Source organism: Branchiostoma lanceolatum, chromosome 1, assembly GCF_035083965.1.
Source record: "Branchiostoma lanceolatum isolate klBraLanc5 chromosome 1, klBraLanc5.hap2, whole genome shotgun sequence".
NCBI lineage: Eukaryota > Metazoa > Chordata > Leptocardii > Amphioxiformes > Branchiostomatidae > Branchiostoma > Branchiostoma lanceolatum.
The window spans coordinates 20085772-20111571 of NC_089722.1; the positions used below are offsets into that span (position 1 = coordinate 20085772).

Below are 25800 nucleotides of genomic sequence, written 5' to 3' on the forward strand. Positions count from 1 at the left end.
TCTATATACGTCTATAGGGCATCTGCAGTTTTCTTGCTTTATAAGAGGAGGTTCGGCTCCGGCTTTTTTTTACGTCTTTTAATGCGTTTTTACAAGGGTTTTTATTCTGTCAGGGTTTCCTTTTTGTCGTGTTGGCTGGCCGAAAAAAATTACAAAAAAGAAAGCCCCACAAAAACGTCTAAAAAGACGTCAAAAAAAGCAAGAGCCTAACCTCTGCTTGGAGAGTGCAGTCTTCCACATTACATATAGGTATAGGTAGATTGGTAATGGTAATGAAATATTGTTGTTGTGATGTGTACAAAGTCGATCACATTTAACGTTGGGTAACCTAAATTCGCGGGGTACTTAAATTCGGGATTTTTCGAAAACGGGGTATTTAGGGATATGTGCTAGATGCAACATAAGTAATACCACTAGAAATGCAAACCTGCCAGACTTACGTATTCAGAACACTGTCTGAAAAGCTTCAATAAGCATGGATTATAAGGCGACGAGGTCAAAAACTCTCCGTCCCTTATTGGAACAGTCTGAGGACTTCGTGGGAGAATTAAACAACATGGTTGTCGGCTGGTTTATAAGAAAAATGTCACATCCGCTTCCTGCTCAACACAATTATTTACAAGACAACTTATTACAATCTCTTTTGCTAACCTGCAACTGGATTCTAAGTGTGATCAATCATCAAAACTCCTCTCTGTTGCTACAACCTACGGCACGTGTATTTTCCCGCCGCCATATTGTTAACCAGAATCCTGTTGTCAAGCAGACGACAAAGGTTTGTGAGGAACACTTTTTTGTCTAAATGCTGCGTGTAATAGTGGACTGAGGAAGATATTTTCCTCAAAGTTTGCTCCTAACACAACAAGGAACACATGGACATAGTAGTATTACCATTGCTACGGCATCCAGCTAACTTCCCATGAATAATGTAACGTTACACGTTGCCCGATGATGACGATGGGCCGACTTTGAGTGAAGTTCTACCGACTCAACACACGGGTTGTACCCGAACTGGCCTGATGTGTGCGGTACGGCCGTTTTTTCGTGTACTTTTTTAACTTGGACACGTCTATATCCATAGCACTCTCCTCAAGCCAAGGATGGAACGAATAGCTGCTGTATAAAATGTGATTAGCGGTAAGATATTCAAGACGAATCTTCTCTCCCGAATTAATGTGCCCCCCTGTCCGACAGCACCGTCATTGTGTGTGCGGCGGACGGTAGTTTCAAGTTGAAATATTATGGTGTCAGCACGACTAGAGACAAAATCTACCATATATATGATTAGTGCAAAGATAGTACATGATACTGACAGAATTATAGAAAAAACGGATGGTTTATTGTTCTGCTAGATTGATTTCAGTCAACCATTATCGGAAAAATCCCGAATTTATGTTACCCAACGTTACGTCTCAAATATGATTTGGCTTCACCAAGAAGGTTTAAAAAATCCGTGTCTGAAAAACTGTTTTTTAGGCTCTTGAACTTCACACAGACTGTTCGAAGTAAAGTTTTGGTCACATTTCAGTCACCATTTTCTTGATACCGTCGAAAGCTTTATCTAAATCGTTGTTGATAAATCTGAACAATAGGCTCGTGATTATTCACAGAAAGGTCAGAAGTGGTGAGGTATCCTTCAGTAAGCCATGTTTTCAACAGGTTGGTCACCGGACAATGTCAAGGGATCTTGGCGGCTTTTCCGCGCCACAGATCGAAGTAATGCCGCTGTTCAGTATTCAAATAATTTGACAGTTTTGAATGGTATGAAAACCATGCGACCCTGTAGGTCAAAATCATGATTTCTATCTTTGACAGTGTCTTAGTCTTTATCTTCTTGTGATATGCCGAGATAAGAAAAAGAATGTATCATTGTCTAGAATGTTCTTAAGAAAAATATAAGTCGCTGGCCTACTTCGGACCACCCTGACACAACAGGTAAGGGTCAATTCACATTTGTGCATATATGCAAGTCTTTATGAGTTGCGTTTCAATTTTTTTTGGGGGGGGGTTAGGTAAAGTTTACGGGAAGACTGTATTCTACATTGACCCACCGTTTTGCAGCCTGGTTATCGAACCAAAAAAATAACTACTTCGGCCACAAACTTAACCTAAGCTTAAGAAATGCCAATACGGAACTCGTACGGACTTGAATATTCGCACAAGTGTGAATATATTCAGACAGTGTGCCACTGCAAAATAACTGAGGAAAAGACGCTAAATCCTTAAAAACAAAGCTTGAGGACAAAACGTCAAAATTTTACGCATAATCCATGAAGCTTAAAGATTTTCCACTAGTTTTGCTCCCTTATCCCGTGTACCCCAGCCCACCCGGTGTACATTTGGTCGGTGTTTTGACCCGGGGGCTTTCTTGCAACACGGTCTTCCATTACCGCCAATTATGGTGAGATTTGGGGATTTTTAAATGCTCTGGGTTGCGGCAATGACAGTGCCGATGTTTCCGGTACATCTGGAAAGAATCGGGAGTAAAACTAGCTTCCAGATTCCGCCCTTGAATTCATGACATTCAGTTTATCATGACGTAATGCGTACACATATAAGAGCACAAGAAGATAAAGCGAGCAGCTGTGTTAAATTTTGTTCCCTAAAAGTTTCGATTCACACTTAATGGAAATATAAAGATTCAAATATGCAAATAAAAACACCGCCCAAAGCAATGTTGTATTTTGTTTTGTCATGTTGAATACTAGTATTGTTTCGCCAGCTAGGACTACATCATGACTGTATTTTGTTTCTACTCGTGAAAATGTATAAGGACTTGTCAGTTTTCAAATTCCCTTTCCGACATACTAGGATACTATTACAACTTTTAAAAATCACCCCCAAAACATCATCAATTCTGGCATTTATATACTTCTTAAGTAACTAGCTAAAGAAATGATAACAATTTAAGTGTGAATCGTATTCGGACAAGTATCAAGTTCGGTCCGAACCAACCACATGAAACGCTGAACTACGTTGTTAGACCAAGGAGGTTTTATATAGATAAAACCTCCTTGGTTAGACTTTGTGTGGTCGACTTTACCATATAAGTGAGGCCTCCAAACAACTGAAGGCATCACAAAAGTAAGCCGTCTTAACCTCAAGATCCTGACTGCCTAAACCCCGTCTTAAACCCATTTCCTTTAGTGCTTTCCACAAAACAGTAGTTGCCTGGGCACCAACCTCCATAGTTAGCGCTGGGTCTCCCTATTCGCTTGCTTACCATTGCTCAGCATTGGTAACAGGGGTGCCTTTTATAAGTATTTAGACGAATTTACGGAATCATACTAGTTTTACGGAATACGTACGAATTTTACGGAATTCATACGATACATACTAAGAAACATAAGAATTTTACAGAATCCATATGAGGTTTACTATTAGTAAGGAACGTATGAATTCCGTATAACTCGTATGAAATCCGTAAAATTCGTAACTATGGATACTTAGGCATCCTAGGTTAAGCCCAGGTTACACATAGCCGAACATGGCCTCCCGACTCTCCCCCGACCATGGTTGGAGTGATTCGGGAGTAATTCGGAAGCTAGCTCGGCTGGCGTTCGGCTGTGTCGGCTGGCGTTCGGCTGAGTCGGCTGGTGTTCGGCTGCGCCAGCCGAATGTTTTGAAAATTTCAAAACATTCGGCTCTGGTCGGAGGGTCTGAAATGGGTCGGCTGGTGTTCGGCGCGGTCGGCTAGTGCTCGGCTAGTGCTCGGCTGGTATTCGGGATTGAGTCAGCAGTAAAATTAGAACCTTAACCACACCAGAAACACTACTGACTTACTCCCAACTAGTTTCCAACCTACCCATAACTCACCCCAAGGCCGTAGACAAATCTCTGCTGACTAATTCTCAACCAAGTGACTACTATCGGAACGTGGGCGAATCACCCCCGACCTTCACACGACCAAAAAGAAAGAAGAACACTAAAAGCAGTATTAAAGCTAGCCATGATCCGAATTCGATCTCTCTGTGATTTTAACAACATAATAGAATGGATTATTTTAATTAAAACCGAAAATGACCCCTCTTTTGAAAGTCGATGATTATGTCCATTTCAATTCGTGAGAGGGTCCGCAATCGGTCGGGGATTAGTCAGGAGAAATTCGGCAGTCTGCGGCTAGAGGTCGGGATGGTTGGGAGTAGGCTAGAAAGCATTCGGGGCCTATTCGGGAGTAATTTGTGTGCTGGTTAGGAGATGATCGGCGCATGTTCGGCGCATGTTCGGCGCCAAAGATAGGCGTGGCCCAAAAACTGGTCAGACTGCTCCCGAACTTCAGCCGACCTGAGTCGGCTGGCGTTCGGGAGCCATGTTCGGCTATGTGTAACCTGGGCTTAAGCAAGCGAAAAAGGAGAGCCAGTGCTAGTGGTAACTACTAGTCTCTACCAGACTAACCGCGCCGGCTATAGGGAGAACATTCGCCGGGGGACTTTGGCCATGGAGGGTTTCATTCGCAGGCGCATATTTGACCCTCTCTCCGTAGCCGACTCCCTTCATACAATTGACTCTATTCGGCCAATTTCTACTATTTTCCCAGCGACCCGCGGAGGCTGGTAGAGCCTTAGTAGGTAACTACGGGGGATGGCACCCAGGCTAAATCTGCATGTATACGCGTGCAGGGGCATGCTCTTACACTGTTTACGAGGGGTGGTTGTGTATCGATAACAATGCAGAAGCATGTCCTGTTTGGCTGTGTGCCTAAATCACAGTCTTTAGACGTACGCGTGAACCCAAACTATCTGGATCATTCATACTAATCATAGCAACGTCTGGAGTAATACACCGAGACTTACACCCCAATGCTGTAAAGAGGGCAGCGTTAAGCCCCCCTCTCACTGGACAGGCGGCACGCTGGCGGCGTCGCTGCGACCGATCGAATGGACAAAGCACTCAACGAATTTCATCGAAAAAAAATGGCTTTGTGTGTTTTGTTGTCTTTTCGGTCATACGTGTACGTTTTGAATGATATTCCCATTATAAAGCCAAGGGTAACACATATCCAGTTTAGCACGCAGCGACGCCGCCTGCGTGCCGCGGATCCAGTGAGAGGGGGGATTTAGAAATCACAGCCACTACTACTAGCACCCCGATCGAAACCTCTGCTTTGAGAATAACCTGCACGATCGTGCATGTAGGGTTAAAATGTGGAATGTTGTTGCAAGTTTTTTTTGCCATTCTTGTTACATTTTTGTCTGCCAATTTTCTCGTGCAAATCGCAAACTGCGAACCTCGTTGATCCCTCTCCCTCCCCTCTCTCTCTCTTTCTCTCTCTCTCCCTCCGGAATCCCTCCCACCCTCTCTCCCTCTCTCTCCTCCCTCCCTCTCTCTCCTCCCTCCCTCTCTCTCTCCCTCCCTCCCTCTCTCCCTCCCTCCCTCTCTCCCTCCCTCCCTCCCTCCCTCCCTCTCTCCCTCTCTGTATGCTTGTGTAGTTGCAACAGGTCGAAGCGTTTGTTTCCCAATTATGCTAACGAAGGCCAGCTCTTATCTTGATGCATATATGCATAAAGGGGACTTCCAAGATAAGATCAGATGAAGGCGTTCATGCATAAAGACGTTGTCGCACAGGTCACGTTAAACAAAGACAAGTCTGACAATCGACGGATCACCTTTTCGCTTAGCATGTGTTCTTGAAAATAAACACACTTCGAAGAGCAGACATCAACAATGAGACATTTAGCAGCAATGTCTGTTACATTTTGCACAAATTTCTACACAAAAATTAGCTTTGTGAAAAATCACTCTGAGGTCTTGTGTCGATTCGAAAATTAGCTGTAATATTCAAGTATTACCAAACTAATGGGAAAGGTGTAAGAGGACTTTTGTGCAATAAGTATTCAAATTTGAAAATTTGGGGGAGGGGGCTAAGAAACGTTTTCTAGTTCCCTTCCTCATTTCTAAAAATGGACTAGCCCAAATCGTTCGACCCTATGAATTTTCATGTTTCCTGGACGGCCTTCGGGAATGGCGCACTTGCTCGCGGGGGAGGGAGGGGCGGGATTTGGACATGGATAACGGGATGTCACGGGCCACTGTAAGAACAAGGTCGCCTGGCACAACCATCTGTTTCGGGGAGTGACTAGTAAAAAAATCATCGAATGGTGAAAATAGAAAACAAACTTCAACCGTTGTTGGCGTAAGGAGTACCTACTTCCACACACACACAAAAACATCAAATGTCATTACCACAAAAAGAAGTGCTACCCTGAATCCCCTTTCATCGCCTCCACCCTTACCATCATTCCTGGTCCAATTTAATCAAAAAGGTAATCTCATACCCTCCATACCTAGCCCAACATTACACCTCAACACACACCGTCAGCAAAAAAAGGTCGTGTTGTTTCTTTCCCAGAATGGGTGACTGCGACCTTGTACGCTGCCTCAGTGCTCTGCCACGCATATCTGTCCAAATCCTCCACCAACTAAACAAGACAATTCAGCCTCGCTGTGTAACAAAACACACTTCCCTCCCGCGTTAGTTTGTTGACGCTACAACAAGGCTAAATCTGAGACGTGTATAACCTTGTCCTAGATGCTTTACCCTAGCGGCCTAGCCTCCACCAGGCCTTGCAACGGGGCTACGGATAATAGAATTCGGGAATAACTGGCCAAAAGATCTAGACTGCGCCTGTAAATAAAACATTATGGGGGCCAAACTCTCCCGGTCAATATTCCCCCTGTAGCCGGCGTAGTTACATAATTAGTCTAGTAGAGGCTAACTTTACCCGTGGTCTCTTCAGAACAAGTGGACCGGTGGATAAAAGTGTGTGCTTTGTTACTCTGCACTTTGGCTATGGACACAGTTATGCCATTAATTCTTAATCTCCAAGCAGATCCACACCGGGCGCGAAAATCGTAGTATGCTAGCCAGAGAAGGTCCAGTCAGCCAGAGAGGGTTCATCAGCCCGCTATTGGACCCTCTCTGGCTGACTGGACCTTCTCTGGCTAGCATACTACGATTTTCGCGCCCGGTGTGGATCTGCTTGGAGATTAATTAATTCTATCTCAAGGTCAACTTTGTATATACACGTTATTTCATAGAATTTCTCCTGAAGACAAAAGGTCTAATGATTAGCTAATCCATCTAACATTAAGAAATGGTTTAAGCAGATTCACTATGTTTTCTGCCCTTATTTGGGATGGCACTTATAGGTGAAAGAGTTAAGGTAGACTATGCTAAAAACTAAACCAATAACTAGAACGTCACCTGAGAAAATATATGACATTACGTTAACGCAACTAGAGACGACCACGGCGTTTCTATTTCAAGGTGTTATTTGCCCTCTATGAGTGCTGAAATCTTTTCATGACCTCACTTTGATAAGGTCAAGGTCAAATTTTCTTTCATTTCAACAAGGGGATTTTCTCATAGGTACAGATTTCAAACTAAAACTGACCAAACCCCCACCACTAACTTTTCAAATAATACAACCTTGGCACCTTTCAAACACGTGCTAAGATGGATTTCATTCGCTATTACGCTTCTGGTTCGTACTATTTTCAAAACACGGTCAGGATGTTGATAAGGCCCAAGCACAAAGCCACTTTGATGTATCTACCAGGTAGAAAAGTGGGATCATATTTCCAAACGCTCACCGGGTTTCGAGCAAACGATACGTCCTATGGGTCGGCATGACAGCTATGGGTCAAGCAGGGGTTAATATGAAATAAATTGGACTGTTTGTAGATAATCCTCCAGGTTTTCTTTACATTTACTGAAGCGATCTCATAGCGTGTCGGTAAACACGTTTTCGATAGCAGTCTCGGCGATGGTAGAGTCCTACCGTACGTCTGCTTGAAGATTAAACTCTGTGTCATCTTAGGTATGCTTTATCATTTTCTCAAATGACGTTTCAACAACATCAAGGTATATAACAAACTTGTCCTATCAGTGCAATGTAAATTTGTCCTATTGTGTACTGGTGGCATCTTGCTGAGTTTAGTATCTATGCCGTCCGCTTCGGTAGCCGCTACCTAACAACCAAGAGGGCATGAGAAAAAACGTGGTGATCCCCCCTCCCATCTGCTTGTAATTACTAAAGTTTGGGGATGTACATATGAGCTGTCGAACAAGTCTAGTTCCCAGAGTCTAGTCTATCATTCTCCCGTCCAAAATACGGGGGATCTTTCAACAAAATCCATCCACCCATTGACATCGTTTATCCAGGTGGTGCAACTTCCGCCCTCCCCCATTTTTGTTCCCACTTTCTTTTTCTATAATCTTGTCGGTTCCAGCCGTTTAGTGAACTCAAAAACCTCTCCCCCACTGTGCCAAACTACGCGGAACAACCTCGGCACAATTCTGTGGGAAGTTCTCCTCTTGTCCCTATCAAAATATGATAGCGTACCGCCCCCCTCCCCCGCCTCTAGACCATGTGTTTTTACTAGAGGGGGTGCGCGATAATTGAGGACAAATTTGACTCCCATGAGACAGCTCATCTGTAACAATTTACATTCAAAAGCTATTTAGTACATGGGAGGGTTCTTGTGCGACCCCGCGACCCCAATATAGAAAAGACAAATTTTCAATTGATCAATAGCGACTAAACTTATTTTTCTACTGTGAAAAGGCATGCCAATGTAACGCCTACACCTTTCGTTGATGGCTATTTCTTCAGACAGTAATGCGTACAAACTAGTCTTTACCTAAAAGACTACGACAGGGCCAGGGTAAGGGGCAACCCTGACTCTCTACATTACTACTACAAGCAGAGGTTGTTGGAAAAATTGTACTAGATTGTTGGGGAGGGCGAACAAAACAACGGTACATGATAAGAAGGTCACAATTTTCCCAAACAACCTCTGCTTGGAGAGTACAAGCCTGGCACACTTTGATGTTAATAGACGTGCCGATATGTGTAAAGCGTGTGTGATTACACAGTACTGTAGAATGGTGAACAGTCACTGTAGCATTTATGTAAGGTCAAGAACGCATGTTTTTTTTTTCCAAACGTTGTTGAGCACGCTCTGTAACGTGGCTCTCGTAGCTATACTCTCGTATATCACGTTCGCAAGTTCTTATCGTGGCGAATTACGTTACGATGGACAAAGGGCATAGAATGGGGCATTTCAGGTCACTCGGGCCATTGTTCTCATACCTTACGCATGTGTCTGTATCTAAAGACCGGTCGGGTACTAGTATCAATCTAAAAATAATTTGAAAACAATTATGTGTAAGTAGTTGTAACGAGATATCAGAACCGGAAGTCCTCCTGCAGTCCGTAACAAGCTGCTAGGGGGCCTTAAATCTAATCATTTCCAGGTCTCTTCAAGACCTACCCCATAAAGGACATACCAAATATCAAGACAATAGCCTTCTCGAGTCATGCTGTTCATCCACAAACATACACACATACAAACGCTACCACAAAACGTAACCTTCTTGGCGAAGGTACTCAATGAAGATAAATTACGTACTACAAAGGAGAATGAATGATGTCACTAACCTGTTCGTCTGCAGAGATGGCGACCCCTCGCAGAGCGGCGCCGCTGGCTGCGGTCGGAAACCCCCTCGTCCCCCTCACCACCACCAACAAGCCCACAAGTCCCGTGGTCAGGAGGGCGGGTAGACTCAAAGTCACCCCACCGCCCGGCAGCAAGGAAGTTCTGGTACACATTTTGTTTCCTCCTCTTGATTGTCAGCGCGCAACCAGTTACGGGTTCGATTCCCAAACCTGTTTTAGTCCTAAGCCGAGCTCAGTCAGGACGCACCCTAAAGCAGCGAGTTTTCCGCACACGAATCCGCAGTTTCAGCTTTCGAGTCGTCCGTAGTTTCAGCTTGCTGTGATCAGACGCACTGCAGTTCGTTTCACTCCATTATCTGTGGAAAGTAAAATAAATATTCAGTGCCGTACAAGTTTATACAGTATACACACACACGCCGCTCCAAGGGGAGCCCAACAAGCCATGTCCGCCGGTTCCAAACAAAACACGGGACTCAGATTAACCAAACGACAGAGAGAGAAGTTATCGCAGACCTCCTCTGGTGAAGAAATCCTTGTGTTCTTGGCGGCTAAAACTCCTCAGCAGTGGAAGTTTTGTGTTACAGGAGCAAGCCGCGGTGTTACCGTGTATCGATGTAGCGTACTGCGGCCTGCCCGGGTCAGTTTGGTTATGGTAGCGCACGCGAGGCTGCTAGACAAGCTTGAAGCCGTGCCAAGAACTGGAGTAGCCAGAAGGACAGAGGAACGACAGGGGTCTGCCCTCAAACAAAGTGCTGATAGGTGACGTAATGGACCAATCAGCTGGCCAGAGGGATTCCGACTGGTCCACAACAGGTCGACAGGAGGGGGGCACGGTTGCTATGAGAACATCCAAAAATCGTCTGATCACTTATAGCAACTAAGTTACTTGTCACAGAGAACAATGCATAGATTAAGCAACAATGGACTATCTCCTCAAACATTTTTATCTGATATCTAAGTTAGGTGATGGCTTTATAGTTTACATTCTATTGCTCTGACTGGCATAAATATCTAGCATAGATAATGGCACGTCCCTTCATTAGTAGCTGTCCTACCGGAGATCCAGACCGTTTCCAGGCCAGACGTTCTTTTAGTGTTCTAAAATGGAGGAAGGTAACACAACGCCGTGGTGCCCCCAGGCTTCTCATCAGCCCCACTAATACTGCCGGGACACCGAGAGATCTCAGCGGACAACAAAAGTGCGGAAAAACCATTCCAGGTCTTTCTCCACTTTCCCTGGAATCTTTCGCTTCCTTCAACTTAAAGTAAGATTATTACCTTTCTAGCATAGCCTCTACCAGGCTCCACAGGGCACTAGAAAAATAGGAAAAATTGACCAAATAGACAGATAGAATACCAGAGGAATTAGCTTGCCAGGGAGTATAGTTAATAGAGGCTATTTCTAGCAGACACTTTATAAGAAACGTTAGCTTGAAGTTTCTACCTTGTCCTGAAAGACATGTCATCGCTAAAAGCAAGCTTCTTTAGCTTGAGTAACTTCTATCTTGCGTAACTTCTCTAGTGTTTTGAACTGGCTGAGGCAGACGGAAGCTCATTTATTTGGGAATTTAAATCCGTCTGAGGGAAAGTCTTTGGCCGATGACAGGCGAGATACTAAACCCTAGACATATCTAGGACATCTAGGTCAGTCGAAATTAGAAAGAAGGCCAGCAGTTAGGAAACTGCACTATCAAGGGATAATGTAAATGTTTTACAGATCTTTTATTTCAGAGAATTGGGAAGAGATTGCCCATTTCATCTTACTGTCCATGTTATGGTGAAATACGCATACACACTCTTCCCTTTCACTCGGAATAAAGTATTCTGCCCACCCCCGTCAACTGTTTAGAATGGAATCTTCATCGTTATCCTCTCCGTTCGTTGTGTTCTGAGCTCAAGTCAACAACCAGTTTTGATCATTAAAGATTCAGAGTGTGGTTTGTGATCTTTCCTTAGACCCCGGTGCCCTAACCTGCTCGATCGATTTGCTAGCGAGCTCCCAAAATATACGTTTATCTATTGGTTTGTTTGTTTGTTTGTGTGTTTGTTTGTTTGTTTGTTTGCTTGCTTGTCTGGAGTCTAAATAAACATTCTGTTCATTGTTAATTCATGTTTCTGTCATCATTAAAGACCACTTTGTCAGCTCCGAACATGTACCTAAAACTCTGCACCTGATGCTACGTTTTATAGGTACGCAGCAATACGCATACAACGCTTTAGACACTTGGATAAAGTTGGGCTTTACGCACAACATTGACATGTCGCAACCGAGTAGCCTCATTCGCAGAATTCTAGCAGCGCGGGCGTTTATTTTTGGGGGTCCGGAGCGCTGAATTGCGATTTTCAACATGCCCCAAAGCGCGGAAGCTATATTCTAATTTCGACTATTTTTCCAGGGATCCGTGAAGCCTGGTAGAGGCTACAAAAAATAACGCTGGCGCTGCTAGAAGTCTGCGAGGGAGGCTACTACCATTGTTTGTCACCTGTCTCTTTACTTTGGCCCAGAACAGGTTGGACGAGTTAATAAGTATGGGGTCGCCGCTGTTTGATTCATCGCTGAACTTTCTACCAGACGCTCTCACCTTCGGTTTCCGGAAGTGTCAACAGACAAGCTATGAGTCAATCAGTGTATGACTGGGGGTATACACCGGTAGAACTTTAACTAGTTGGACTCAGCTAACACTGGTTTGGTTTAGTAATGTGGGTTTCAGATCGGAAACGTTTCCGCCATTATAACAAGCAGGGATTTGAGTATAACACAGACTGTCAGATGGTTATGGACGCTTCAGTGCATTGCTGTGGTAGCACGTTACTCTAAACGAGCTACAGAGTACACACTCGTATTTGATAAAGTACGGGCCGGTGAATGTACTAAAACAACCACAACAAACGCCTTAGTAACAAGAGAGATAAGAATAACATAAATGTTTACTGTACCAATTATACCAATAATGAACATATCTTTCTACGAACTGCACAAACAGAATGAGTTAGTTTCCAACTGTTGACACAAATGTTGGTAGAAGACCAGTGCTTGCAGTTTCTTTTAATGCCGTTTTGCTCCCAAAGTCGGGCACTGTCAACAAGTTGGTTAACATGTTCATCATATACATGATGTAGTCGCCTGTAGCTATGTGCCATGAAGACATTCATTGTAAGCTACAACGATTCTAAACAAACGTACACTGTACTGACACATATCTATCTATAGTTTTCTACCAAAACCAACTGTTGACAGCCCAACCATACACCTGACATATCCCTAGCTTTCACGGAGCCCATAACACCATTTAACAGCGTCAGTGGCTTACCTGTTTCCGTACGCTGCAAAACAGTGTGATTCTTCAATTGAAAATGACCGGAGATGGCTGCTCGTTTTGTGGACTAAACTCGTCTAGCAAGACAACTCACGGTCTGACAATGTTAGAGTAGATTAACCTGTGGCCTTTTCTCAGGTAGGAATCGTCTGACTAGCTATAGGTTGGGCACACTAACGTAGCAGCGCAATTTTGTTGATCCCACCCTGATCGTTTATCAATTACTCCGAAATGATGGGGAAATACTAGAGACCAATAATAAAGAGCCAGTACCAGAGTTAACGATCCAGAATTGAAGTGTTCAAAAAATTGTTTTCCCTAGAATTATCGTAAAGTGGAACTTGTTGCCACCGATAACTGTAGGAGAATCCTCATTAAGTTCAAGGTTAGGCGTGACAGGACGTTCAGTGTAATATAACCGGTTGCTAACGAACTGCGTGCCTGCGAAGCTAGTGTGTTACGCCGAAAAAGGAAGGTTATATTGGCCATGCATATATATACAGCAGCTGATCATATTACACGAACCACCAATCAGTAGTATTGTTTAAAGCTATGTAGTGAAAATGCTCCTACATACAGTACTTGATGACAACGAGTTCTACTCTATGATAGTGAACATTATCGACATTTCCGATCGACCCCTTTCATATACTGGTCAGCTAGAAACTGACCGCCTAATCTACCACTTGTCCTGTGATTGACGTGTCCACCAGACGTCAGATAACACATCTGACATCTGACCTGTCTAACAATACCTTCAATTAACCGGCTTGTCTCCGGGATAATGAGCCAACAAATGGACTCAAATCCTACAGTTCCTTATATTAATCTATCTACGCTCTAGATATCATAACACAGACAATGTATTTTATATCTGCTGAGATATTTGAGTGAAACATCAATTTACAGGTTGAGAGATTTTCAATACTCGAAGATAACCCCAGGCGCCATGTTAACAGTGGACATTTGTAGCATTATTACTGTCTCATTGTATGTTCTTTAGTGAGTTGATGACTCTTAACTGTCGTCTTTTAATGAGTGCTATAGGCCATAGGCGTGATTTGGACTAGTGTTCAGCTAGCTAATCTCCAAGCAGATCTCCACGGTGCCAAAATCGTACAAGCTAGCCAGAGAAGCTCCAGTCAGCCAGAGAAGCTGTCAGGCACCGTCGTGTTGCAATAAAAACTCTTCTGCCAGTTGGATACGGTCTTTGCAACCGTTGGGTCTGCTTGGAGACTAGTGTTCAGTAACCATGCCTTTGGATCAGGGGTTGGGGGTTCGAATCCAAGGCGACTCACCTTCGGTTTCCGGAAATGTCAACAGACAAGCTCTGAACCGAGATTTACGTATTACTGGTGGTAAAAGCCGTCTTTCGAAGCAACCAAACGTTGATGTACATACAGTGTGCTTTAGATAGAATGTGTCTAGCAATAGATAGCACGTCGTTAGGCTTTATGATAGCTGGCCCGGGTAATAAAATACAAATTTTAATGTAACCTGAATAGGATAGAGGACGAATGCCAGTTTGTAATAGAATGTAATTTATGTACCGAAGAGATGTAGTTTATATACTTTCATAGAAGTGCTGTAAACAAATTCATATTTCTAATGCAGCTAGATCCATCACAAAACTTGTATGTCCCCTTATTTCGACTAACTGTTATAACGTAAAGCGAGGATAGTTAGGATAATTTGACTAATGTTAGCTCTTGTACCTGGTATTCATCAACTTTGAACATGTTTTTGTTGTGACCCAGACTTAGCCCTGTGTGGCAGAATGTGCAATACAGGTGTTCATTTATCAGATATTCCTGAATGATACCAACACCCAAAAAAAACCTGTTCATCATAACATCCTAACCTAAAATGTTATGATTAGGGAGGCCCATACGTAATACTGCTAACAAATACCACATTTGGAAGGCTGATATTTTTGTTTGTGACATATTGTTGCCATTTTCTATTGATTTTCGTGGTAGGTTTAGTTTGTCCTGAAAGTTTCATACTTGTACGACATTGGGAAGTCAGAACATACATGTTTTGTCCCCTTGTACATAACATGATGCACACGACTTTTGGCGCTGGTGATTCTTAACGTAGTTAAAATACTTTCATGGACTAAAGACCATGTAATCCTGACTATTACTGTACAAAAGCTGGCAATTCCACACGTATCCGCAGCTCACAAACACCCTTTCCTATCGCTTAGCAAGAAAAGATCCTGAATTGAATAGGTATTTATCGTACAGTTGAAAGCGATCTCAACAGCCATGTACGTGTTTTTTGCAGAGGTTGACCCACAGTTCGGACAGGTTTAGGGTATAGTATAGACTTTTAGCGACACCTGTGTAAAGAACAAATCGCCATTTTGTCATGAACGCAAGGCGCTGAAATCTCTAGTCCATGACCAAGTACCGGCAAGAGCTACCCGTAACCATATATCAAATTTTGTCATTAGAAGCCATCTGATTTCTAAGGCATTGCTGTAGACTGGGCGATTTTGTTTGAGTGTTTGGGTGACGTAGTTCGTGATGTGATTTCTATGTCCCTGTAGCTCAACTGGTAGCAGCCTCACAGTTGAGCTCCTAGTTCCAATAAGTTGCTAACTGGGAGGCCCCGGTTCAAATCCTGCAACGGGTTGGGGCTGCGCCTGTCTTTCAGAATGGACGTAAAACGGAGGTCCTGTGTTCGAGGATGTGCCTCGAGCACGTTAAAGAGGAAGGACTAGCAACTCCTCCCTGCAATAGTTCAACTCCCATGTGCGTAACTTCCATACATTGCACCAGTTACGATTGTCGCGCAATAAAGTTATTCTTTATGTAAAAAATATACCCTGCTAGTGAAACAGCAACGAAACTTGCTGCCCTATGTGTTACTAGACACTACAAGGTGAACAAGAACTTTCAAGCAGGCTGTGACTGAGAACCAATCGGCGATGAGGATGACGAAGACAGCCTATTCGATAACAAGATCTAGACAGCCTAGCTGGATGTTCCACCACACAAACGCACGACTATAGCCCAATAAGAAAGCCTTCAGTTTGTTGTCGTACGACGATCGTACGATTCATGTGACTAGGCTCAGGAAGGAACTATCAACACGGTCCTTCTACTTATCAACTACAGGTTGCGTTTTTCACAATTTTTTTTTCATACGTTTTATGTATAATACATAGTATACATAGTATAGTTTAGAATGATTTATAGACTATACATTCGGACGGAATCATTGTTCGTGATTTACAAGATCGGCTTCCTGTGACGCCCAGAGTGTTGGCTAAAGTACTACTAGGAACACTTTGAAGTTTGGTGTGACTTATTCCGCACTTGAGTGGAACAATAAACCTTTTGACTTTCACCATGGGAGTTGGCAGTTATATCTTCATGTTGAAGTGCTTCCCGCGGGCTTTATGATACAAACCGGAGAAATAAGAATCATCATGTAGGCCAATCTCGTCACAACCATCCGGACTCTTTCAAAACAATCCCCTTCCACAAGGACTGCTATAGGTATTCTTATTTCCCAAGAACTGCCACAGATTGGAATTCATTTAATACCATACTCGGTAACACAAGAACAAGATCTGGACGTCGCAAACCATCTGAAGAAGCGCCAATAAGTGCGCTACTACCCCTGAACGCTTTACCTCAAATATGGGGTGCTGTACAGTACGTAAACAAGAACAACATGGAGGAACTCCGGGGGTCACTTAAGTTCTGTGTCCTCATACGACCTTCGCCTTTTTATGTCAACAGTTATATGACTGAAGAAGGTTATGTTTACGGGGCTCCGGTGTGTTTGTGTATGTGTATATATGTGTGTTCGTGAACAGGATAACTCGAGAAGTTGTGTTTGGGATCTTTATGAAATATGGTATGTGGGTAGGCGTCGGCAACACGAAGGTCAAGGTCGATTGTGCATGGGGACAATCGACCTTGACCTAGCGGCTTTCTATGGCAGTGCAGCGGAACTTCCTGTTTTCGTCTCTCATGTTCTGGACATGCTATAGGCATGATACTTCACTGGTGGATAGCTACTGAGCTGAGGAAGAAGTCACATAGCTTTGGGCATAGTAACCTTGCTAAGGTATGAGGTCGTGGAACTCTAGTTAAGTATTCCACGCAAAAAAAGTACGTCAGTGTAAAACATCAAGAAACGTTATAGCATATTGCTTGTGATATACACAATCAACTTCCTGTGCGTTCTGGCTCAAGAGCGTACTTGGAACACTTTCAAGTTTGGTGTGATTTACTCCAATCACTTGAGAGAAACACTAAACCTTTGCCTTTAACACTGCGTGAGTTGGCAGTTATATATTCCTGATGGAACGTTTCCAAGGGCAGCCCGGCAGATTCAAGTACTCATTTTTTATACGAGCGACTCCCAGAGAGTAATGCAGTAGTACTGTCGGCAATGCACATTGGAACAGTTCCAGTCATTCCTATTTTTGGCTCGGTCGCCTGAGGGGGAATCCCTGGAACGGGGATTACGTCATCTGACTTTGAACTTGGCACGGGAAGGAAGCATGAGGTCATTACCATCCACGTGGCTCGGCTTTTCGTAGTGGATCACTTTTGGGAAGGGTTTGTGGGGGGAAGGGGGGTGGGCGCCTATTTACCGAAATATACCGAAATACATCAGAATACTAAACTTGGTACGGACTCAAGTATGAGGTCAGCCCCATCCACGTGGCTGGGATTTTAGTGGATCACGTTTTGGGAAGGATGAGAGGATGTGGAATGGGGGGGGGGGGGGTCCGCCTATTTACCGGGATACATCGTAATACTGAACTTGGTACGGGACTTAATTATGATGTCAGTCCCATCCACGTGCCTCGGATTTGAGTGGATCACTCTTGATTGCAGGTTTGTGTGCGTGTGTGTGTTTCCGCCTATTTACAGGATTATACCGGGAAACATCGGAACACTGAACTAGGTACGGGACTAAATTATGATGTCGGCCCTATCCCACGTGGTTCGGATTTTCGTGGAACACTCCTGGAGAGGATGTGGGTTTGTGAGGAGGGGCCGAGTGAATTCCCAGGTCTGCATGTCATGTTCAAGGTAGCCAGGCATCCTGCCGACTTGAACATTACCTCATGCCGGGCCACATCATCAGCTACACGACATGCTCTAAGGCTAGCTTACGGCGCGATCACATTCGTCGTAGGTCGTCGTACGATTTCGGTGTCGTAGACTTTTCAAATTGGCCGCCGACATTGATGAAAGCCTTTTCTGTAACAAGACAGCTGAACATACAAATGTATGCACGACCAAGAATGCCCTCAGTTTGCGATCGTATGTTAGCGGGCACGTATCAGGAAGTACAAGTTGTAAGGATAGATATGGACTAATCTCTGGGAACGAAGTGAGGGTGTTGGACCCTCAAAGATCACTCTTTTACCCTACCCTCTCACTTGTTCTGTGAGGATAGTGTAGGGCCTATGGGGTGACCGTTTGGTCGATTTCAAACTGAAAGTGTCGGGGGCACGTTTCTAGAAATGAATCTTCCTACCACAGGACCTGCAGCGTATCACCACGGGAATCGAACCCTAAACCCATAGGATCCTGCCTATCGGCACACAGGCTTCCAGGGGAATTAGGTAAACCCGTGACTTCAGCGCCAAGTATGGGCACGTCGGAAGCTGAGCTTAGTTGAAATAAATATCATCAGGAAGCTTATGGAAAGCGACAAGAAGAAAATAGCAGTGGAAAGAACCAAGCCAGAATTTCACTCAAAACGGCGCAAACAGAGCATTCGTAGACAGGTAGTCTTAACCACAAGTCACCAGATGACAAATGCACATGTAATGGGCTTTATCTGAGAAATAAGACATGTTGCAGAACATGGCCTGATGTATTCAAAGCCTTCCTTGAAGGAAAAACAATATAAAAAGTTGTCACTCGCCCTGTTAATTAGGTTAGAGTAGCCAGTTGTGTGTAACGTCAATCAAACTTGACATGCCCAAGGCCTCTGAGGCTCTTACGTTTAGTTGTTAGTGGGCTGTTTAATCTATTTATTTACCATTCAGTTCGCTGCTTATAAGTTGCATGATGAGCTAGTTACTAATTAAGACGTGGCTTCGAATGGCCGAGTGGTTATGCTAGTGGACACGAGATCGACAGGTCACGGTTTAAATATGGGTTGGGGAGGTAAAAGGCAGTGGAAGGAGAGGGATGGGCCCCGCCTTGTAATATCGTGCCCTAGACACAATGGATAACAACCCACTGCCCCTTTGGCCTCAAAAAGGCTATGGGACTACTTTGACCTCTTTTGCTGGTTTAGCTAATGGCGACATCCCAAAAAGACGTCCGTTTTTATGTAGCTATAGATATCAATTGTTTAAGTTTTTCGAGACCACACAAAAACAAAACGGTACGCGAATGAATAACACCAAGAAATACTATTACAACCAACCATTGTTCCACCCACAGGTTAGAAACGGAAACACATATCCATTCCCACGTTTATCTCATAACGCCAAAGTCCCGTATCACCCGTTCTGTTTACAGAAGAGAATCCCTCGACCGATATCGAGTTTCTCCCCAACCCTACCACAGGTAAGTACCGATATACCACAAGACAATCGGTACATTTGTAGGTACACATAACATATAGGTAAAAGTAGTCCCATAGCCTTTTTGAGGCCGTACGGGCGGTGGGTTGCTATCCACCGTGTCTAGGGCACGGTATTGGAAGGCGGAGCCCAACCCTCTCCTTCCACTGCCTTTTACGTGAACCTCCCCAACCGAAGTTAGGTACCCATTTTTACACCTAGGTGGAGTGAGGAAAGTCGTGTAAAGTGCCTTTTCCAGGGTACAGCGTCGGTGGCATGTCAGGGGATTCGAACCCAGGACCTCTGTGTTCTGGGCAAAACACCATAACCGTTACGCGAACACGACGACACAACATAACATATGTCTGTACTGAATAACTACATATGTTATGGCTCCCCTGGGTCCCAATGATTACGTATGTTCAGTTATTACCAACTAACAGAACCTTAACCAGCGTGTGCCGTCCCCTAATGCCCACAATTATACAGCATTGTCGCGCCGAAGATATGCCTTATCGTGCAGCTGTTATCTTTACGACTTGTTCTACTTAAGAAACCAAATAAATCTAATGTGCATGCCGACGACTTTTTTTTCTACAGTGTGTAAGAGACGCATATTTAAAATGTCTACATCGCATCGGTTTCGTAGTAACAGACAACATAGAAAATCATGATATGTTGGTAGCTATTAATAAATCAATTGTAATCATAGGAAAGCTTTCATGTCCCATTCAAAACACATTCTAGAAGGGAAAAATACACCGAGAAGCAAAGGAGGGCCAGTGACTGGGCAAACTACTCTCCAAGTCCAAACAGAGGTTAGGCTCCGGCTTGTTTTGGACGTCTTTTTTTAGGCGTTCAGTTGTCGGACTTTCTATTTTGTAAGGTTTTCTTTTTGTCCGCCAGCCAATGTAGCAAATGAAAAACCTGCCATCTAATATACACTTCATTGTTTGTTGTTGTTAAACACATTTCAGACTTTCTAAAAAAATTGAGATTGATTTTGATTTTGATAAATAATATGTTGCTTTTATATACAGTTATTACTTCCATTAAAAAATGATATATGATTTTGGTGTGTCTGTGTCGGTGTGACTGTCTGTGAAAGTGCCATAAGTCATCTAAATTTTAAATGATAGGAATTTCAAACTTGTGACATGCATAAGCTAGTTAAAGGTGTAATATCTAGCCATAGATTATGTAAATGTTTATGTCATTTGCATAATTAACTATTTCATGACGGTATGGGGTCTCCGAACTCTTGTTTCTAGCGTACAGGCGGGGTAAAGCCCCCCTCTCGCTGGACCCGCGGCACGCTGGCGGCGTCACTGCGGCCGATCGACTTGACAAAGCACTCAACGAATGTCATCGACAAAAAAAAATCTTTTTAAGCTTTGTGTGTTTTGTTGTCTTTTTGGTCATACTTGTACGTTTTGAATGACATTCCCATTATAAAGTCAATGATAACACAAATCCAGTTTAAGACACAGCAACGCCGCCAGCGTGCCGCGGGTCCAGTGAGAGGGGGGCTCAGTTGTGTCACGGCGTCTCAACCGCAGAATGGAGCAACCACCTGACCATGAAACGACTGGAATAATAAAGGTGGTGCATTTCGTCTTTCGGGTCATTGCATCAAAAATACAACAAGCAGAAGAAGTCAAAATTCCAGTTCCTTACCTTAAGTTTATCCTCTTTTGGCGTGCCGATTTGTTCACTGTCATTAAAAAGAGTCTAACGATTTATGTCTAAAAGCAATTGGTACAATTGTCGCCGCTGTGTTTGTTCTACCACCGCCCACAACACCGTCGTCAGGTGAGATAGACATCGTACCCTTAGTACAGCCGCCTTAAGAATGTTGTTACGCGGCAAGTCGGGCCACCTGTCGACAGATACAGATGGAATGCGTGAAAATTAACTTTACTGGCGGTGTGTTTCGGAAAGGACGTCATCACGTTTTGTTTTCCCAACAGTCCATAATAAAGAAAGTTTACGTGTTAAATTGAATTTTTCTATCTACATTTCGCAGTATATACACCTGTTGTATTTAGCATGTACTGTAACATTACCAGCATGTATACGATTTTAAGAGGCTTGATTATCTAGATTAGATCTTGCTTTACGATGTGGCTTTCCATACTGTGCGGTGTACGTAAGCACTCGGGGTTAACTTACAGCGTGGTATGTTGTTCATTCGAACGCCTTAAATGTAGTGTTACAAGCAGGAGCAAGGCGTGGAGGCTCTTTGTTTGAGAAGCCCTGGAGGGTGAGTTTAAGACGAGAGACCGCTGCTCAACTACCGCCGCGCGCATTCCTTTCAAGAGTCTGACATTCCTCAAAACCATCGCAGCTACCTGGGACAAACAGCCCGCGATTCAAATCAACTTTCCCATGGACAATTTAACGAACGTTAACACGTGTCACTGTGGCGTAAAAGACCCCACTTATCTTAAAGTCTACTTGATTGTAGTTATTTCACCAAGCCTTGCTTCAGTAATCCAGTCACTTTTATGTCAAAATGAATTATAGAGTTTGGGATGACGAATCATCGGGTGACAATTTTGGTGTAATTTTTCTCTTGTAAACAGTTCCCACCATTTTTTTTCTTGAGGGATATATCGATCGGTCTACAATTTTCAATTTTCGTAAACCTTCTTAGCAATTTTCCCTCACTCATTTCTCAATTTAGTACGTTCTTCATCTTGTTTTCTTTTCAATACCGATGAGAACGGGATTGAACAATGCAACCTTCCAGCAAAGTACTATATCCTTTTTTCTTCCTTATAGACTCGTGTAGTGCTTAGTGCAAGTTTTCTTGCTGCTTCAGTAGCGGGGTATATTTTTACAGGGAGAGGTTGCTTGTCCTTTCCCATTGTGCTCGAAGCACCTCCTCGAACACAGGACCTCAATTTTACGTCCCTTCCGAAAGACGGTGCAGCTCCAACCGAGATGTCCTGACCCCGGGACTTGAACCGACTGTGTCCAGGAGCTCGACTGAGCTATAGGGACATCCCTAAGCACTATGTATCACTTGAATGGTAAAAACCCTGCAAAGTTTTGATTTTGTCGTAATCTTGTCCAGATTAATCCAGCCACTTCTCGCAGCAAGACACTGTGTCGCTTAAGACACACAAACCAGAATAGCGGTGTAAAAACAACACTTTGTTTCCACTTAGCGTCCGTGTTTACATTGCTAAACTGATAGCATTAAGTATCACAATCTGAGTGTTATCCTTAGGTATCGCTTGATACACCGTCAACACGTCTTATCCGATAGGTTGTTTTTTCTCCGGATGTTATTTCTGACAATAGCGTCTGCTTCAAACAAAAATAAGACTGACTCTTTCTTAAATTTATCAGCACACTAGGCCACACTGCCTTAACTATATGGATGACATCCGCGCGCGTATCAATTTTCGTCGTCCGTTTCCCAAAAAAAGTTGGCAACCATGCTGTAAGGTTAATGTTGAGTACGCAAACATTTCTTGGTGCAAGTAATTTCTGCCATGTGTAACAAGTAAGCTTAATGAAAATATATTTCAAATCTCGAGTAAAAGTCTTCCAAAGTCAAAGAAGATATGAAACAACATAGATAAAGAATTTAATGTTTCGTATGTCATGCTCTGTGTGTTCAGTCATTTGTTCAACCTTCCTCACCACGTAGATTTCATAATGAAGGCAACTTTTTTTGTGGTCCAATTCTTTTTATTCGCACGCTCGCATCAGTTTTGGGGTGCCCAGATGATGTCATCCATATAATTCAACCATCGATGTGAGTGTTATGATATTGCAAGTACCATGACAAAGTGGTATTTACACTGGCATCCATCTTAATGGCGCGCGAAAACTAAGACATAAACTGACGTTTGCTGTTGCTATAGTGATGAAAGCACTGATGTGACGCCTTGACAAGCCTAATACCAGCTTTTCTATCAACCCAACGCCCCATCTTTTCTTTATGCATGCTTATTATAGAACGTTGATCGCACAAATTCATGTTTACACGAAAAAGCCCCAAACCGCTCTTCTTCCAGGCGGTACTTCAAAGACCACAACTACCGGCTCAAAACACCCGGCAGTGTTATGGGAATCGCGGGGCCCACAATCCCGCTAGACCGCGGATAGCATCACGGAGATACCTGCACACAGATAACATCTTGTCTTTAATGCAGGCCGTCTTTGAGAATGTTATCTTACCTGTGATACGTGCGCCGATTCACAATAGCACGGTCCAACCAGCCCCTACCTTACTTCCGGTTGACGGCGTCACACACAACCCTGCCCTAACCAAAACACGACGGTTTCTTTTAACCGCTTTGAAGATTTCGATCTCTTCACAGGACGGTAAAATCCACTTAGTTCGAACTGTCAGTGTTAAACTACCAAAGTGAATCTTTTAAAGAGATAGAAATCTGACAAACAGTATTGGCATGGAGGACAAAGTGTCGGTGTATCCTCAGACAAAACACTTTTAAACTTTGACACTTCCCAATGGTAATTTACGACTATCTGTACTGTTTAGGTTGTAACGAACAAACTATGTCATTCTATAATCTCAAAGAATATCTCCACGGTGCTAAAATCGTACAAGCTAGCCAGAGAAGCTCCAGTCAGCGCTAGCCAGGTAAGTTGTCAGATTGCAAAACAAAATTATTTCTGCCAGCTGGATTCGGTCTTTGCAACCATTGGGCTTGCTTGGAAACTAGTCATTCTACACAAACTCTCGCTGCCAGTGGCTTTGCTCCAAAGTATCGCTGACATACCGACATTTCCTGATTGCCAGTCCTATCTAATACCGGGCCCTGTGATCTAAGCGCATCTTGGACATGTGCGTATGGAGATTAAAGGGTAGTGATCCTAAAGGCTTAGGTCAGGTAAGGTGGCCCGGGAACACCTGCACTAAACAGCGGTATATTTACCATCATCTTAGTGCAGCGAGCTAGAATATATCCTATCTGCAGTTACTTCAAATTACTCGATCTTTCAAGCTGTTTAAACAGACACGTATTGCTTTTTCTTATGTCATATAAACTAAACTCTACAATCGTCTTTTGTTTATTTCTTTTTGTGTTATCTGTATTTCATCCGAATAAGCCAATGGTATAATACAGATATACGCAGCATTCCCTTATATATTACATGTCTGTTTTTGAATGTTTCTTTATTTCGCTCTTTGAAATTTGTCTTTTAAACTTTTAGTTAGACCATATTTCTATAGAACAGTGATGAAAAATCTCTTTTCACTCCTTTACTCAATTCAGAGTGACGACAACCTGGCTTTCGTGTGTCTGTGAGAGAGAGAGAAAGAGGGAGAGAGACAGAAACAGAGAGAGAGAAAGGGAGAGAGAGAGAGCACAGTTGACATTAGTGATTGGTCATTGACCTTAAATCTTGTTATGTTTACTTTGCTGGACAATTGTCAAAAAAAGAAGCAGTCTTGTCACTAAAATATCCTGTGTGCAAACGATTACCTCAAATAGATTCGAAAATAAATGCTCTGTTGCCGTCTGTATATCCGTACGAGTTCTGTGGAGACTCGACTTCCAGTGACAATGGCGGATTTAGACATGCACCAATTCGAGATAGGAAACAAGATAAGCGATATGTATCTCTCGTGACAGTGCGCAATCTATGCCGAACAGACACAGCGGCTTTTGTAGCCTAACAAGGACAGGTAGTCACATAAACAGGCCAGGAGGAATGGATGCATTCATAATAAAGGAAGGAAACGTAGACAAACTGATGTGTAGAAACACGATTATGGTAACTTTGGTATTTTGTGGTAAAGAAATCTTTGTTGAACTCAACAGACATGACAGAGAGAGAACAAAGGTTCCATAGTGGAAGACAACGTTGAAAATAAACAGCGGAAATTGCAAAACAAAACGTGTCGAACACAAGGTGTCAAACTGTGTACTCTCTAGTACACGGTACCTGTCGCGAGTTCAGGTAAGAACTAAGGGGTGAAAGCTCTTTCTCAAACACGTATGCGTACTCAGTGGAGCATGGAACTGCAGGATTAGGTGATACATCACGGAACGGGGTTCCCACAAGCAAGGAAGACAAGCTTATGTTGCCAAAATGTATTCCGTGTCCGTGCATGCCCTGGGGTATTGGGTTTTTTTCGACGCCCCCCTCCCCCATCGCCCGATACATCATATGAAACACCATCCATACTCCTTTGAATCTATTCCTGATTTCAGCTATGGTAAGAGTTTGGGAAAGTTCTCCAATTGTACAGGCGCCATTTTTCTGACATGTAATGCACATCTATTTAATAACATGCAGTGTTAAGACACGCACAACACAACCTACTAATCAACCTGTTTTCTATTGCATGCTATAAACCAAGCAGACCACAACAAGTGTTTTACCACTACTAACACACCAACCCTCATCTAGTGATCTACATTGTAGAATAGGTCGTTACGTCTGTGGTGTCATCTGGCTACCACCATAAAGTCGCTCT

General features: G+C 43.4%; 1 protein-coding gene across 6 annotated transcripts in view; it reads right to left on the reverse strand.

The window, feature by feature from the left end:
* LOC136440141 (matrix metalloproteinase-24-like) overlaps window positions 1–25800 on the reverse strand; it is a 78331-nt gene that overhangs the window by 12675 nt on the left and 39856 nt on the right. For 4 of the 6 annotated variants that reach the window (XM_066436008.1, XM_066436032.1, XM_066436026.1 and 1 more), the window contains exon 2: window positions 9444–9817. In XM_066436008.1, coding sequence (XP_066292105.1) covers window positions 9444–9614 — 171 coding nt within the window. In that variant the 5' untranslated portion in view covers window positions 9615–9817. Of the gene's footprint in view, window positions 1–9443; window positions 9818–9974; window positions 10183–12772; window positions 12906–25800 lie in introns of those variants that run through there. The other 2 variants (XM_066436000.1, XM_066435991.1) reach the window with 2 other exon arrangements.